Source organism: Panthera onca, chromosome D4 (genome assembly GCF_046562875.1).
Source record: "Panthera onca isolate mPanOnc1 chromosome D4, mPanOnc1 haplotype 2, whole genome shotgun sequence".
Lineage (NCBI taxonomy): Eukaryota > Metazoa > Chordata > Mammalia > Carnivora > Felidae > Panthera > Panthera onca.
Window position 1 is genome coordinate 40,873,767 of NC_138351.1, and position 16,967 is coordinate 40,890,733.

Sequence of the window (16,967 nt, forward strand, 5' to 3'; positions counted from 1 at the left end):
TAGCCAAAACCAGATTTGGAGCTCTCTTAACAAGCCTGGATTTCACAGATCACACAGGCTATGAATAATCTGTGCTCAAGCCATAATCCACTTAGTATATGATTATTATAAAGTTCAGGTTGCCAATTCTTTCCTTTTATTATCCCTCTAGCAGAGGTAGAGTGGGACATCTCCCAATGTTCTCCATCATGACCCAAACTCACACACATACAAACACGTGTGTGTGTGTACCTGCATGCAAAGGCGTGCACACACACACACACACACACACACACACACAGAGTATAAGCCACCACCTGAGGATTTAAATCAGACAGAAATATTTTCCCCTTCACAGAGCCTACCACCACTGCTTATAAGTAGGTCTTGACTGCTATCAATGGAATCAGCGGGAAAGGGGAAAATCTTCATTCACCTTCCACATTTACATCTGATCTAAATATATACCTTGCATCATAAGACCACTCGGAAGTGACCTTCTTTTAAAACAAATAAAGCAGTTTAAGCTCTTATTCGTGTATTATGGCTTCCCTGCATGTCCCCACAACAGGACAATGAATTGGTCTCCATTTTCCTTCCCTTTCTCTGAACGGTTCGAATTAGAGACCTTTTCCTTCTCAGTCCAACTGTAGCTCAATATCACAAATAGTTACTTTTTGGCCGCATTCAGTTGAAAGGTGTCCTTTTGGCTTATTTCCTACAGAGGAAAAAAAAAAAATGTGGCTTCACGGCACAGGAGTCCTGGTTTCAAATTTCTCAGCCCGCAGGCAGGAAAAACAAAACAAAACAAAAACAACTATCTGATACCCTTAACTTGGCTGGGTTTCGGTTGCCTCATGTGTGAAATGGGAAGAAAAGGACCTTTCTTTCCCGACCCATGCACTTTTCCTGTCTTCCCTTCAGGGCTGTGCTGCTTAATGCCTTACACTGAACTTCACCTGTGTTCCAGGACACTCGCGGGGCATTCGTATCCGCTGTTCTGATGGAGATGTGGACTGTAATGGGTGCGCTCCTCTCAAAGAAGAAGTCGTAAGCCTCCACCTCCACCTGTAAACAAACAGTTGCATAGGAATCACACGTTGATAATTTATAGCTACAAAATGCCATTATTCCCGGGGTATACATCACACCTGGAGGCAAAACAGATATAGGTTCAGCCGTCGCCTGATCTCATTTTTTGACAACCTCATCTCACTTTTTCAGGCTCTAGATCTTGTTCCTAGTTAACAGTATTTTAAAATTTTCGTCTCCATACAACAAGTTCGTAATTTATGAATTTTCATGGCTGAAAGAATGGACCTCCTTGGCATTACAGTCCAGGGAAGGGGTGGTTAGCTCCAGAAGCATTGGCCATGGTTGTGCTCTCGGGGCCCCATCCCAGGTGGCTGAATGACCCCAGGGCTTCCAGCCCACAGGGTCTATAAAGCACCTCATCTCCGCTGAGAAAATTGAGAGTCACCTTCTAACAACAACAACAACAACAAAAACACACATTTGGACAGGTTCTGCTTTAAGATTACATTGTACGATGTCAGAAAACGCATACATGAAGCAGCCAGAGTAGCTGTGCTTTGTTTATGAGCTCGAGGTAAAAGCAGACGTCTGATGAGAAATTACTTCATCATACGGAAGGAACGAGAGGTGAGGGCAAGCATGAAAAAAAACAGCCACCATTTACTCTTAGGAAATGAAGAAAAGAAAAGGACGACGTTTGTAGCCTGAAGTCTTTTGCCTGCCCTGGAGGCTAAATGCAGAAAATGCCTAAATTCGGTGGAGGACAATTTGGAATCCCAGGGCCACTCATTTTCCTTAATAAGCCTGAACTCAAGTCTGTGTCAACCCGCTCATTTAAAATTTCCATCCTGTTTGAATCAACTCACTGGTAGGTCTACAGGTTGGTTAAGCATTATTATTGCAAGACTGTAACCAGCGGCTCTCAACTCCCATCCGAAACCAAACAGGAGGAAAGAGGCTGGAATAGTAGCAGACGGTACTTAGATTAGGCAGAGGACTTCCCTGACAGAAAGTGTTTGACAGGGAAATTAGTCGTCCAGTGAGACTATAAAGTCTTCTATCCTGAGTCAGTGCTATTCATTAAAAGTAAGGATCCCAGTAAAACACTCCCCCCCGAAACAAGAAGGAATAATAGAATGCATTAATGAAAGGATTGTAGACAAAGTCATCTCTAACTCCAATGGTCTCTGTAATGCAGGAAGGCTTTCAAGGATGCCAGCTCAAACTGGTGAGCTCTGGGCCACAAGCGGTCATCAGAAATATTTTGTAGCTGGCACAATTTTAAAACTTTTAAAACTCTTAGTATGTATTATATATTTATTTTTTTTTTTAATATGTATTATATATTTAAAAATCGAAACACTGAGGGGCACCTGGTTGGCGTCTCTTGGTTTCAGCTCGGGTCATGATCTCACGGTTCGTGAGTTCGAGCCCTGCATCCGGCTCCGCGCTGGCAATGCAGAGCCTGCTTGGGATTCTCTCTCTGCCCCTTCCCTGCTCACTCTCTCTGTCTCTCAAAATAAATACACTTAAAAAATTGAAACATTTTTACAAATTTACAGATTTCCAATGTCTGTGCAGGACAAGAGTTATAGCTACCCGGTATGTCTGTTTGCTTGTATTCTTACAGGGCAGCAGTCATCGGAGCCCCGGTGCACCTGTGCCTTCTAAACGGCCAGCTCTTTTCAGTCCCTGCAGTGTCCCTCCCCCTGCCCCCCCACCCCAGCCGGATTTGCTCTTTGGATCACCTGCCTGGCTCCTCTAGGCATCTAGAGGAGCCTCCAGATTTACCGTGATGGATTCTCCTCTGAGGCAATGACTGTACAAACTCACCTGAAGGTTAAGGGAAGTGGCCTCTCTGAGAACTCTGTAAATACCAAACAGGCTGGAAGCTTCGTCTCCCTTTCTTCTTACCTCGTAATGTCTCCTCACAGAATGGCTGCTGTTTGGCGGCTGATAGGCTATCTGCATGTCGCTTAGATCTTTCCAGGTGAACGAGGAGATGGGTCTGGTGTGATCCCACAGATGAGTCACGTAGCCCTGGGGTGGGGCCTTAGTAACGTTGAACACCAGCAAGGGCTTGGGCGTCTCATCCTCTTCACAGTCCAGAACGGCTGTGGTCAAAGAGGTCAGGATGAACTGATCCACTTCCAGAATAAACATGGCCATGAACGCAGCCCTTGGAAGCTGATTAGGAATGCCGGCTCTGATATAGACGGGCAACCACGCACTCTCTGACTTTTGGAGGGGAAAGAAAATATGAGGGAAGAAACAACATAAGTAAAGCTATCACATATCTGGTTAACAGGATGGTAAACGGTGTGTCCTATAGTGACCTGAAACCTGGCTGCACATGAGAATCACTGGAGAGTTTTAAACATACACTAAATGCCCAAGCCCTATCTCCACGGGTTCTAATTTACTTGTTCCAAAAAAGGGACAAGAAAACTGGCATTTTTTAAAAAAAAATTTAACGTTTATTTATTTTTGAGAGAAAGAGAGAGAGAAACAGAGCACAAGCGGAGTAGGGACAGAGAAAGGGAGATACAGAATCCGAAGCAGGCTGCAGGCTCTGAGCTGTCAGCACAGAGCCCAATGCGGGGCTCAAACCCACGAACTGTGAGATCATGACCTGGGCCGAAGTCGGAAGCTCAACTGACTGAGCCACCCAGATGTCCAGAAAACTAGTATTTTTTTTTAATTTTATTTACTTATTTTTTTAATTTACATCCAAGTTAGTTAGCGTCTAGTCCAACAATGATTTCAGGAGTAGATTCTTTCGTGCCCCTTACCCATTTAGCCCATCCCCCCTCCCACAACCCCTCCGGTAACCCTCAGTTTGTTCTCCATATTTATGAGTCTCTTCTGTTTTGTCCCCCTCCCTGTTTTTATATTACTTTTGTTTCCCTTCCCTTATGTTCATCTGTCTCTTAAAGTCCTCATATGAGTGAAGTCATATGATATTTTTCTCTGACTAATTTCACTTAGCATAATACCCTCCAGTTCCATCCACGTAGTTGCAAATGGCAAGATTTCATTCTTTTTGATTGCCAAGTAATACTCCATTGTATATATACCCCACATCTTATTTATCCATTCATCCATCGATGGACATTTGGGCTCTTTCCATACTTTGGCTATTGTTGATAGTGCTGCTACAAACATGGGGGTGCATGTGTCCCTTTGCAACAGCACATCTGTATCCCGTGAATAAATGCCTAGTAGTGCAATTGCTGGGTCATAGTGTAGTTCTATTTTTAGTTTTTTGAGGAACCTCTATACTGTTTTCCAGAGTGACTGCACCAGCTTGCATTCTGAAAAAACTGGTATTTTTAAAACTCTCTGGTGACTCTAACATGTAGCCGGGGTTGAAAAGGGACAATAGTTTTGGCATCAAAAGGAAATGTCCTTTTGATCCTATGTCCAGCACTTACGATTTTAATCAAGCTATTTAATTCCTAGATCTTTCCCCCCTCCACCCATTTGTGAAATGGAAATACTGGACCCCCAAATAAGTCACATTCAGTATGCTGAACACTGGATATTGGACTAGAAGTTGTAATCTGTATGCAACAAAATATTAAAAATGGAATTCTTTTTGGCTCAGGCTGAACTAAAGTTCCAATGAAAGTGACAACAGATTTCAAAGTGAATGTGATACCAATACTATAGGCAGAATTTAGAAAGCAGATTGTCTAGAACCAGTTCCAGACTCTAGAACCCTCTCACTCACTACAAGAATAGAGAAGGGTTGAGAAGGGAAGAGAAAGTTTTCTTCGTAGAGAAGAGTGCTTTGCTGTGCTGAGTCACTCCTTTGGTCCCCAACCCCACACACCTCCGTGGAGCGGAAAAGTGGGCAATGCTATATTTGTCTCTGGTATCCAGTGTCCAGAGAGAAGTTTCCTTGAGACCAGCCTTAAAATGTATCTTTTACAGGTAAGAACACAAAGGACTGATGCTCATACAGGAGGAACTAAGTAGCCAGACGCAGAAGAATAATGGTGTCTGTTCTGGGATCTGCCTGTAGTCCTTGTTTGCAGCAGAGAAAAATATCTGAGTGCCCCAGATATGGGCCAAGTGGGACAGAGGATTGGTGTGGGGTCATCCTGGACCCTGACCTTTTGGGTGCTTCTGTGAGAAGGCAAAGAATCCCTGCCACAGGCAGCTGGAGGTGGGAATCATCCTAGGAGCTATGGGAGGACTTGCAAGTGAATAGTCAGAAACGCCTCCTCTGGAGATGAGATCCACCAGTAGGAGACATCCAGGACCGGGGATCCCCAGATAAAGCAGGAAACTGCCCTGGGGACAAAGAAGCAGCTTGAAACATTTGCCAGACTTAGGGGGCATGAAGTCATATTCTATCAGTGTCTCATTCAACACTCTCCCCACCGCTCCCCAAAAACTGGCCCCCCCAGGTCAGAAGTCCTGAAACTAGCCAGCAAAACTCCTGAGAGAGAAGTACAATAGAGAAAGAGGAGACAATCACCCCTCTCCCCTCCTGCTGCATGCTTTATGAAGACAAATTAATGATACGCTGAGACATCTCAGGGTTTAGAGTATCTATTTTTCACATGCCGTTAAAAAATAGAGTCATAATTTGAAAATTCAAGAATGGGAAAATCACAATATAAAAGGACTGGTGCTGAACAATAAGACCATCTCAGCCTAGGGTTAAGCCTCAATAAATATGTTATTTTAGACATGTTAACAAAATGGATATGAACATCAAAAAGAGCTTACTTGAAATAAAAGATAGATGATATAAGAAATAACAAATATAATAACTGAATGCTAGAACTAAAATTTTATTTTTTTAAATGTTTACTTATAAATGTTTAAATGTTTATTTTTTTTTAAATGTTTATTTTCATCAGAAGAAAGAGCGAATGCACAGGAGTGCATGAGAGCAGAGGAGGGGCAGAGAGAGAGAGAAGAGAGACTCCCAAGCAGGCTCCGTGCGCTGTGACTGCCATGCCCAACACAGAACTTGAACCCACGAACCATGAGATCATGACCTGAGCTGAAGCCAAGAGTCAGAGGCTCAACTGACTGAGCCACTGAGGAGACAACTAACATTTCAGATTGCATAAACAAAGGTGGGGAGATGGGCAATCACTAGGAGAAAGGATAAATAGGACCGATCCTCATCATATATAGGAAGGAGCCAAACAGACTCATTTCATTTTTTGTCTTAAATATTAAAAACTTAAGTTAAACAATGTTTTCAGTTTTCGAACTAAATCCCAGTAAAACATAAGGTCAGATAAACGACTTTCAAATAAGTGAAGAAAAAGGCATAGAAAATATAATCTATATTATAAGACAAATTTTTTTTTTAGTTAGCAAGAGAACATAAAACAAGATGATAGAAAAAATATATACCTATTATTATAAAACCCTAGCTTATATTCCCATGTTCAAGACAAATATTCTGAAATTAAATAGCTAATTACTTACGCCTTATAGGAGAGGCATTTAGAATAAAATTGCATACAAAGATTAAAAGCAAAGGGACAATCCAAAGTTACCATGTAAAGAAAAAAGCAGAAGTGGTCATCTTACTTTCAAAGAAAGACGAATCAAGGCAAAAGGCATTAAAAAAGGACAGCGTGGGCAGTTGATATTGATAAAATATACAAGACAAGGATTCTTATAGGAATCATTATATTTAATATTATTCTGGCCAAACCAGTGGAGAACATAGCAAAAATAAGAGGAATAATTACTGAAAAAGAAAGGACAAAATTATCATCATTAGTGAAAGATATAATTATGGTCTTCAAAAGCCCAAAGAATTTAAAAATTCTTGGAATAATTGAATTCAAGAAAGAAGCCAGATAAAAAGAAAATTATACCAAAAAATAGCTTTCCTATTTATCATCAGTAACCAATGAGAAGATATAATGGAGGGGAAAGTGCCTATTCATAGTAATTTCCCAAAAGCACACTGCCTTGGACAGGCCTTAATAAGTATGCTCAACTTACATGAAGAAAACTGCAAATTTTACAGAAACACATCAAAGAACATTTGCCTAGTTGAAGCGAGATCCCTCATTTCTGGATAAGAAGGCTCAGTATGCTAAATGTTCTAATATTCCAATTACTTCCAAAATAGCATACAGTTTTAATCCAATCCCGATAAAACTACGTAGGGGTTGAGAACTACGTATAGGTGAGAATGGGTTAGGAAACTTTGAAGACAAGTGATAAGGAAGAACTTGCCTGTAAAATACTGAAGTGTATCATTGCCCTTTTATATTTAGAATGAATGATACTGGCACAAGAATAAGTAGGCAAATCTAAGGAACAAAAGAACTAGCCTTGAAGTCATGTACATAATATTTTCTATGCAATAGAAGCAGCATCAAAAATCAATGAGAAACAGGTTAGTTCTTCAATACCAAGTGTTGAAATCTTGGCTACTTGGGAAAAAAACTGTTCCTGTGTTTCGCAATACTACAGAATTCATTTTGGGTAGATTACAAAAACAAATGTAAACAAGAAATCCTTAAAAATCTAGAAGAAATTATGGGTGAAGTGTCATTTAGTTACTTGATGAGAATGGACTGTACAGGCATAAAAATGATAAAATAACAAGATTTTAAAACTTCAAATATAGTATAAATTTAGTTGCATGAAACAGAATCAACACTGTTGTACCTGTCTCCTTACCATGTGTATAAGTGTGTGTGTGTATAAAAGGGTTGAAACATAACTCGTTTTGTTTTCTTATTGTGCTTTCTATGCGGTTTTTAAAAATTATTCTCTGCAGTGAGCATATTGTTTTGATATTCATAAAAGAATGTGTTTTATGACATGCCAAATTGCCTATGGAGTAAGTTAACTAATAAAACAAGAAGGTCATTTAAAGGGGTAAAATCCCAATCAAACTGATCTGAAAATATAAACAAACAAAGTCCTAACTCAATATAGAGATGTAAAAAAAAAAAAAAAAGAAAAATCAGTCAGGGGAGCCACCTAGGTGGCTTAGTCGGTTAAGTGTCCAACTTTGGCTCAGGTCATGATCTCATGGTCCATGAGTTCAAGCCCCGCATCGGGCTCTGTGCCGACAGCTCAGAGCCTGAGTCCTGCTTTGGGTTCTGTGTTTTCCTTTCTTTCTGCCCCTGCCTTGCTGGTTCGTTCTCTCTCTCTCTCTCTCTCTTTCTCTCAAAAATAAAGAAATGTTTTTTTAAAAATTTATTAAAGGAAGAAAAATCAGTCAGGAAGAAAAATGGGTCTAATTTTTTTAATGGAGATAAGAAATCAATAAAAGTGAAAGCTTTGTGTCAAAAAGACAAAAAGACATCTACAGGTAGGAGGCCTAGCATTTAGTCTTGGCTCAGTCATACAGCCACATATGTATGGACAAGGCATGCAATTTCTCTGGCCACCACCCTACAAGGGGTTGGGTTACACCAGTTGTTTCCAAATGTAGCTGATGATCCATTTTTTCCTGGGTAGCTTCTTTAACTGGCAAAACATGCATGGTGCTTACTATTTGCCAGGTGCTTTATAAGTATTATCTTGTTTATTTCTCTCGCTTACTCTCAGAAGTAGGTTCTCTTATCCCCGTTTTCAGGTTTTAACACCTGAGGCATAAAATCCAAAATCAGAGAGCTAGTTAAATAGACATTTGAACCCAGGCAAACTGGGCCCAGTGTTCATGCTTTTTGCTACCGTGAGGCTCAGAAATCTATCCTTTAAGATTCTCCACGTTATTTACCTAATCAATTTGACCAGACCATCTATCTCAATTCTAAAATTCTGTGATCTTACTTTATTATTTTCTTATCATTTCTTGTCTTATCAATTCCTTAGCGGGGGGGGGGGGGGGGATAATAATGTTCAATATCTGAGTTTCTTAGGAGGAATCCTAATGAGAAGTCAAAGTCTGAAAGATGGAGGTCTTTCATGAATGCTACCGTGGATCATCTTAGGTCAGCATGAAATCTGAGCTGTTTTAGCTGGTGCACAGCTGCTCAGCTACCCAAATAAACCGATTCTAGAGTATATGAATCAGTGGAGTAGCATGTTAAATATTTCATATAAATTGATTTCATCTTCTACCTTCATGTCAGTGTGAGGTCAATAGAAGGGAAGGGCGGAAGATTTAAAAGAGATTGAGCGACGGAGGAGGCGTGGGGGGACTGCCTGTCTCTTTGATGACCTAGTCCTCCATCTCAAAGTCTGGAAGAATGAAAAGGATATAATCTACTATACTCGTAAAAATGGGACTAGGTTTCCCCTTCTTCCTAGTTTCCCATGGACTTACCTAGTGGATGTGTGCGCCCCCTCATTTCCTCTAACGGGGGAAAAGAGGTTCTATAAAAGAAGGGGGAAATGAAGCCTCAAAGAGAGGGTGCTACAAAAGATCAAATGACAAGCTGAAGAATACTGAAGGGGGAGGAGGAAGAAGAAGGGTAGCATGTAACTGGCCCCAGTCCTTCCTCCATTGCCTTAGTGGTGGCAGAGTTAGAAGAGAGTCGGGGAGGAGAAATTCTAGACTGACAGTCTGCACGAAGGCTCCATCCAATTTTAAGCACTCACAGGCAGAACAAGCCTGCAGTTCTTTTTTTTTTTTTAATTTTTTTAAGCTTTATTTATTTTTGAGAGAGACAGAATGTGAGTAGGGGAGACACAGAGAGAGAGACACACAGAATCCGAAGCAGGCTCCAGGCTCTGAGCTGTCGGCACAGAGCCTGACGCGGGGCTCGAACCCCCGAGCTGTGAGATCATGACCTGAGCCGAAGTCGGACGCTTAACCGACTGAGCCACCCAGGCGCCCCAACAAGCCTGCAGTTCTCATGCGTCACTGGGCAGTCCCACCCGCAATGGCCCAGGAGCTGTCTGTCCCGGCATGGCAGTCAGCACGAGCAGCTCCATGGAGGTGGCTCTCTTGCTGCGGTGGGGGACAGACACAGAACCCCGAACTCTACCTTGTATACGATTTTACTCCTGCCATCTGTGAGGTCCAGCCGGATGGAGATGTAATCAATGTTGGGAGAAGGGGGGTCCGTGTGTTGGTAACGAAGCCCCATCAGCAGGAACTCCTCACAGCTCACTTTGATACTTCCTGCTTTCTTCAGGCCCAGGCTACAGCTTCCACCTGGACACTTCAGGTCTGTTCCCAGTTCTAGAATGGACAGCACTGAATTAAGAGAGTCACTTGAGCATGACTGTGAAATGTAAAAAACTAATCCTCCCTCCCATGGAAAGTTATTCCCTCTCACTGCCTCACGAACACCCTCATATACCCTCTAGTCATTCACGGAGAGGGCTGGCATTGTTCTAGAACCCTGTTGTTTCTTTTACTGAAAAGAATAGTTGACCAGTTGTCTCCTGAGATCCTTGCCCACCAAAAGTCACACTGAGAGAAAAAAAATCATAAAATGCATGTTCTGGTGCTTGAATATCCTTGACAGATAGGCCTCTGGGTCACGACTGCCGCCCATCGTCCAGCACAGGCCTTCCTTCACTGCATCCGCTTCCATGGCTTCTTCATGTGGTCTCTCTGAGGCTGTTCTACTCGCTGAAATTCTCTCCCTGCTGTGCTCGTCACACCCTCAAGTCCAGACACCCTTCCAGGTCCGCTTAGTCCTTTTCTTAACCCCCCCTTTAAATACTCTGTAACCACCTCAGCCAACCTGATCTCTCCCACTAAAAACCATAATCATCTCTGCCATAGTCTCTCTGTCTCTGCCCGGCTTCATAGTTCACTCTTGTGGGGTAAATGACACACATAGGCCACTCACTTTTCCAGTGACGTACAAAATGAGTATTCTACTTCTTAACCAGATGGTTGTGAACCCTAAACAAGAGCACTTCGTGTGCTAGCCTGCCTTCAGCTGTAAATTGTGGCCCAAATTCAAGGCATTACTGTGATCGTGATTATCCCTTCTATTTCTTGGCCTTCCCATAATGCCTAGAATACTATTGTGCAGATAGGAGGTGCCCAAAATATACTGATGAAATGAATAACAGAAGGAACGTTGTCCATCAACTCTTCCTGATTTCAACCACAGCTACCGCTATGCTCTACCTCAGACTTACTCATGATCAAACAGTATTTAATAAATACACCAACTACTCTCACGACCCCTGCCATTGCTACCATGAATAATAACAGCTGACAATTACGGAGCACTTGCTATGAGCCAGACACGGTGTGAACCACATTTTGCGCACGGGAGCTCATTTACTCCAGCTTTCCACAACCCTGTGAGGCAGCTACTCTCCTTACTCCTTTTACAGAGGCTTGATGCAGTCAAGTAACTTACCTAAAATCACCCAGGAAATAAATAGCAGAGGCAGTTTTCAAACCCAGGTCGTATGGATCCCCAAGTGCATACTCTTCCCCACTAACTGACATGTTTCAACCAGCAACACGTTCTTAGATCAAGTCCAACTTTTTGTCCCAGTGGAAAATGACTATTTCCAGATACATCAGTTCTCGTAACATTCAGGTAGGTATTCAAACATACATACGAGATTCAGGGAAAAAACTGTGCGGCTGATCTCCACGAGGTTTTTCTGGCCGAGGCTCCAGCAGGACCACCTGACCGTGGGCTGGCAGCCGGCTTCCCACAGGATCCAGCCTGACTGTGCACTCCAGGCCAGCCGCCCCCTCGTAGTCAAATCTGAGCACGTTCTTATCAATGGCTCGGGACAGGCCGTAGAATTCGGACACCTCCAGTACGTTGTTACTCATACGGATGATGTTACAGTCTGGTTCCAGGAGATAGACCCGCAGGATAAAGGTTTCCATGAAGGTATCCGTCTCAGTAAATCTGTGGAGAGAACAGAGCAAAGGCAGTATGTACTGGTGCTCAGATACTTCTGGTATCTGTGAACTGACTTGCTTTGAAGCTTAAAGATTGCCTTTATAAGAGTTTGGATTTCTACTCCCAATCTCTGTCCTTGTCCGTTCATCTCCTTAGCTTGCTGTCGACTCCCTTTCCCGCCATCTCCATCCCCGGGATCCTTCTTTCAACACCTTCTCTCAAACCCGTCATCCGTACTGATATGTAATGACTTCTTGGGAGCTCAGAATCTCACTCCCAGCACATGTATCATTTAAGAGTATCAAGCTCGTGCAGTTTATGGGCCGAATTGCGATTCAGGAGTGAAAGGGTGAGGAGTTTCTGCAGCATCAACATCTTCTTGCTCTTCAGAAACCCACGAGAGGCACTGTTAATTCCATTTACAGGTGAGAACAGCGAGGCACAAAGGCCAAGTAGCTTGCCAAAGGGGCCGAAGAGGAGGTGAGGAGGGAACAAGCATGTTCTCTGATTTTTCTGCCTCCACCTCCTCTGAATATTCTATTTCGAATGTCCTCGAGACCAACAACAGCAGCTCCTCTGCCTCAGCCCTTCTCCGGTCCTGCTCCTGCACCCTCTCCGCCCCTTGGAAACTCCAGGAGTGGGAGCAGTCAGAACTCACCAGCTTCTCCAGCCCTTCCAGGCAAGCTGTCCGAAGTTCGTTTTTTAACTCTGCAGTTGTAGAAAGATCAAACCACCCAGTGTGCTGGTTATAAGGGATCCTTGGGTATTGTTTCTTTTTTTTGAGCACAGCATTTTGTTCCAGCCTCTCTTTCAAGACTTGTTTTGCATTACAAGTATCTACCCTTATTTTGGGTCAGCCTAGGAGCATGGCTAGGTCCATGTATCCTCACCTTCGGGTTTCCTATGCCCAGCGTAGGGCCGTGAGCTATAGCAGGTGATCATAAGTGTCTATAGGATGATTCACTGTTCCAGCGTCCTCTACAAAATGCTTTGTGTTACAGTAGTACTTAAGGGAAATACACACTAGGATATTTTAGCCAAATATTCATAACAGCAACAAAAATAAGTAAAAAATTATCTAAAAGCCTATCCCATCTACTGAATTGTCAGTCACCTCTATGAAGTGAGCAATATCATAACCATGAGCTTCCTTTTTAAATTAATTTTTTACTGAGCTATAATTCATATACCCTCAAATGCACCTTTTTAAAGGATACAACTCAGTGGTTTTTAGTATATTCACAAGGTTGTGCAACCATCACAACTATCTAATCCCAGACCGGTTTTATCACGCCAAAAAGAAATTCATAGCCATTAACAGTCACTCCCCATGTGCCCTTCCCCAGCCCCTGGCAACCACTAATCTGTGTTTTTGGATTTGTGTTTTCTGGATGCTGCATATAAATGAAAAGGCATGTGACCTTTTGTGTCTGGCTTCTTTCATTGAGCATGATGGGTTCAAGGTCCATCCATGCTGTAGCCTGAATCAGATCGTCATTCCGTTGCATGGCTGAATAACATTCCAGTGTATGGATATGCCACATTTGGCTTATACATTCATCAGTTAGGATTTCAACTTTTCAGATATCATGAATAATGCTACAGTGAAGATTTGTGGACAAGTGAAAATATAGGTTTTTATTCCTCTCATTATACATTTAGGAGTAGGACTGCTGGATCACATGGTCACTCTGTACTTTATAATTGATTTTCTTAACACTTCTATCATTTAGTATGTTTAAAATTAGAAGCTACTGTACTACTTATGAACTAAGCAGCTGATAATCAGAATGAAGAATACCTTTCAGCTTTGGAATATATTTTCCTACTTCTCATTAGGAATCTGTATTTTGCAATTTTCATTTCCTGTCAGAAGTAAGAAGGTGGATCACCGGAGGTGATCCCCTAAAGGGAAGCAGGACAGAAATGTGCCGCAGAAAAGCCGCCAGGACGATGATACAAATCAAGGTAATTGAAAGTCAGCTACAATTCTTGCCTCATCTACTTAGGTCCTCAATTTCTACTGATGACTGTCTTCTTTGGAATCTAGTAACTAGCCTCATGATAATATCTATCTATAGAAATAAAGCCTTAAGAAGTACACAGAACGGTTATGTGTGCTGCTTACCTGTAAAGTCTAAGCTTCACTGTGTCTTCATCAAGAATCGGGCAACCATTGTGAATATACTTTACTTCATTAGGAAGGAAATGGCAGTCAAAGACCTAGTTCATGTGAAAAAATGGATAAATATTTGTGAACAAAAAATGGTACAAGATTTGATTTTTCTGGCAGTGGAATACTGCCTGGGGAAATTATGGCCTGTGAGTGGGGCGTGCACATGTGTGTGTGTGTGTGCGTGTGTGCACGTTGTAACCACCACCACCCACTGTGCCCCTCTACCCGCCCCTGTGCCCGCTCACCATCCTGCTTTCATACAGATGTGTCTTATTTTGAGAATATCAAAATTATGAAAATCTAAGCAGATCAAGCAGATATATTAAGAAGTAATTATCTCTTGATACAATGATTTTTATAGTCTATAATACACTTAACATATGGTTCCATTTGGGGTGCCTGGCTGGCCCAGTTGAGTGTCTGACTCTTGGTTTCGGCTCAGATCATGATCTCCCGGTTTGCGAGTCCCGGCCCTGCGTCGGGCTCCGCGCTGACAGTCCAGAGCCTGCTTGGGATTCTCTTTCTCCTCTCTCTGTCCCTCCCCTGCCTGTCCTCTCTCTGTCTCTCTCGAAATAAGGAAATAAGCTTTAAAAAAATTTAAATATGGTTCCATTTATCAAAATATTATACACCCACAATGTTCAGGGGTTCATAACAATTGAGTGAGAGAGGTCTACCTGGGTGTATGCATGAAAAGGCATGCGTTATCCCTCAAACACACTGGATTATAAATATTATGCATTTGTTCTTTTCCTTTCATTACTTTCTTTTCCAGAGAGCACTTTCATATTCAAAATTGGAACCACTGACAACGGACAGCGTTGGGGTTGATCGGGGCCAAACACGACCCACACGTGTTTCTCATACACTTGCAAAAGGCTGTGTTATTGGTTACATAATAGCGGAAATGGTTGATGAGACACAGAGCAAACTAAAGGTAATTTCTTATATTAAATAAAATTATCATTACCTGTATCACCTCACTCAGAACCATTCAGGAAATTGCTCACTGTTGTGTTTGGGGAAACCTAATTTCTAAAAGAAGAATTTCCTATCCCCATCACACCATGACTCTTGCTCTGCCCAATCTCATTTGGTAGAGGATTAAGAAATACCCTTGAGGCATTCACACACCATCACTGTTGAGTTCACGGTGTTTAGCTCATACTTTGTCACAGGCTCAATCATTTACAGACATCATCCTCCCTGAGAAGACTTTATTACTAATACCAATGATCTTCTTTTCCCACAGACATCATTGGTTCCTCTTTTTAACTGACAACAAGGAAGGAGATAAAGGAAAGACCTTCCCCATATCATTGACAAATAGTCATGGTGATAAAGGGACAATCTGCTTTGTTAAAAGAAACATCTGTTTTATGTTTCGTAATATGTTTTCCTTTTATAAAAGGCGACAACCATAATTGTCCATAAATTTACCAACTAAAACAAAGGAGAGCTAAATCCTTTTCTAATTACTGTCTAGCCTTGGTTTTTTCCACTTCAACTGCTTTTCAATTACAATTTATAATTAAATTGTCACACATTCCTAACTCATTACTCACTTTAATGACAGTAAACTGGTTTAAACTAGAGATGTTCTCTTACTGCTGTATTTCCTAGTCAAAAAAGCAAGCTCAGCTCTACACTGAGGTGCTTTCCACCCAGGAAATTTCTTGCTTTGAAACAGGTGTGAGAAGTGCTGTGCGTGAGGCAGTCTCATCCTAAAACATGAGGAAAACATATTGCCACCGACCTTATCTAATTGACTATATCAAGAGGGTTATCTAAACAGAAGGTACTAGCATGCGTCGGTTGAAATCCCTTTCCAAATATCCAATAGGAAAATGAACCTGTTGGTCCTAAGACAAACTTCAGTAATGAAATGAAAACACTAATTGAACAGATGTTAAACAAAACATTTTCTCTGCAAATCAAATAAAACCGTTCATTACACAGTGGGGTGTTGTTAATACAGTCATCTTGCTAGAAATGGGTTCACATAAGCCTTGCTTTCGACTTACTGGTAAGTGCTATTAAAGAATAATGTTTAGGCTTTGTGTGTGTGCACACGCATTTGGCTATGCTTAATTTCAAAAACGCCATAAGAAATAAATCCCTGGGGAGGGCTGCGCTGAAAATAAGCACACATTCCAAAAAAAAAAAAAAAAAAAAAAAAAAGCCAGACTTTACTTAGGAATCTGGTTTCTGTTGAAAGTATCATCACAAACGGGGAAGATCACCTGGCAATTTGAGAAACAAAGTTTTCTGGATATATAGGTTTCCTTATGGTACAAAATTCCAATATTTGGCAGAAATATAATAAAGTTCCACAGTTCAATGGCCTCTTTTTTCACACAATAAATTTTAGAAGCTGTAAGTCACACATTTTCTGTAGACCATTCAAATCCATTTGAGACGCCTGGTTTACCTACGGAAATGCACTCACGGAACATTTTCTTACACTAAGCCACAGCACACGAGGGGACAACCTGGGACTTTTCGGAGCCCCGTCCCCAGCCTACCCATCCAGACTTGCCTCAACCAGGCAGGCATGTTGTTTCTGCTCCATATTCTTCCTAGTAACCAGATTTTTGCCTTAAAATCTGAGAATGTTTGGAATGGAGATGACTTGGAGAACTATTCCGATCCTTATGAGAAAATAAGCGTTTCACCTAGTTGTAGTAACTTAGATCCCCTTTTGCCCTCTGGTATCGCAGAGCCGGCCAAAGAGTGAAGACCATTAAAATGGCACCAAAAATAAATAATGGAGACAGTTTCTTTACTTTCAGAGGAAGTACTATATGTGTGTGTGTATAAGTCACGGGCTATTTGGGACTGGGAGAGGATACATCTCAGAGACTGGCTTAAGTAACAGCATATTCTCCCCAAATTGCCATGCCTGGGGCCAGAGCTGAATACAGATGGACCACAGGTTGCCCCAGTGGGCACCAGGAAGAATTGTTTTCTCTTCCCCCACAAGATATTCAGCCTCA

At 41.9% G+C, this 16,967-nt stretch overlaps 1 protein-coding gene across 12 annotated transcripts in view; it reads right to left on the reverse strand.

Annotated features, from left to right (window-relative positions):
* FREM1 (FRAS1 related extracellular matrix 1) overlaps positions 1 to 16,967 on the reverse strand; it is a 165,811-nt gene that overhangs the window by 118,695 nt on the left and 30,149 nt on the right. For 11 of the 12 annotated variants that reach the window (XR_013551763.2, XM_078436796.2, XM_078436794.2 and 8 more), the window contains exons 3-7: positions 13,924 to 14,018; positions 11,500 to 11,801; positions 9,951 to 10,147; positions 2,929 to 3,252; positions 939 to 1,047 (exon numbers count right to left, since the gene is read on the reverse strand). Coding sequence is in view for 11 of the 12 variants with exons in the window: in XM_078436796.2 (XP_078292922.2) it covers positions 939 to 1,047; positions 2,929 to 3,252; positions 9,951 to 10,147; positions 11,500 to 11,801; positions 13,924 to 14,018 (1,027 nt within the window). In the remaining variant the exon portion in view is untranslated. Of the gene's footprint in view, positions 1 to 938; positions 1,048 to 2,928; positions 3,253 to 9,950; positions 10,148 to 11,499; positions 11,802 to 13,923; positions 14,019 to 16,967 lie in introns of those variants that run through there. The other variant, XM_078436798.2, reaches the window with a different exon arrangement.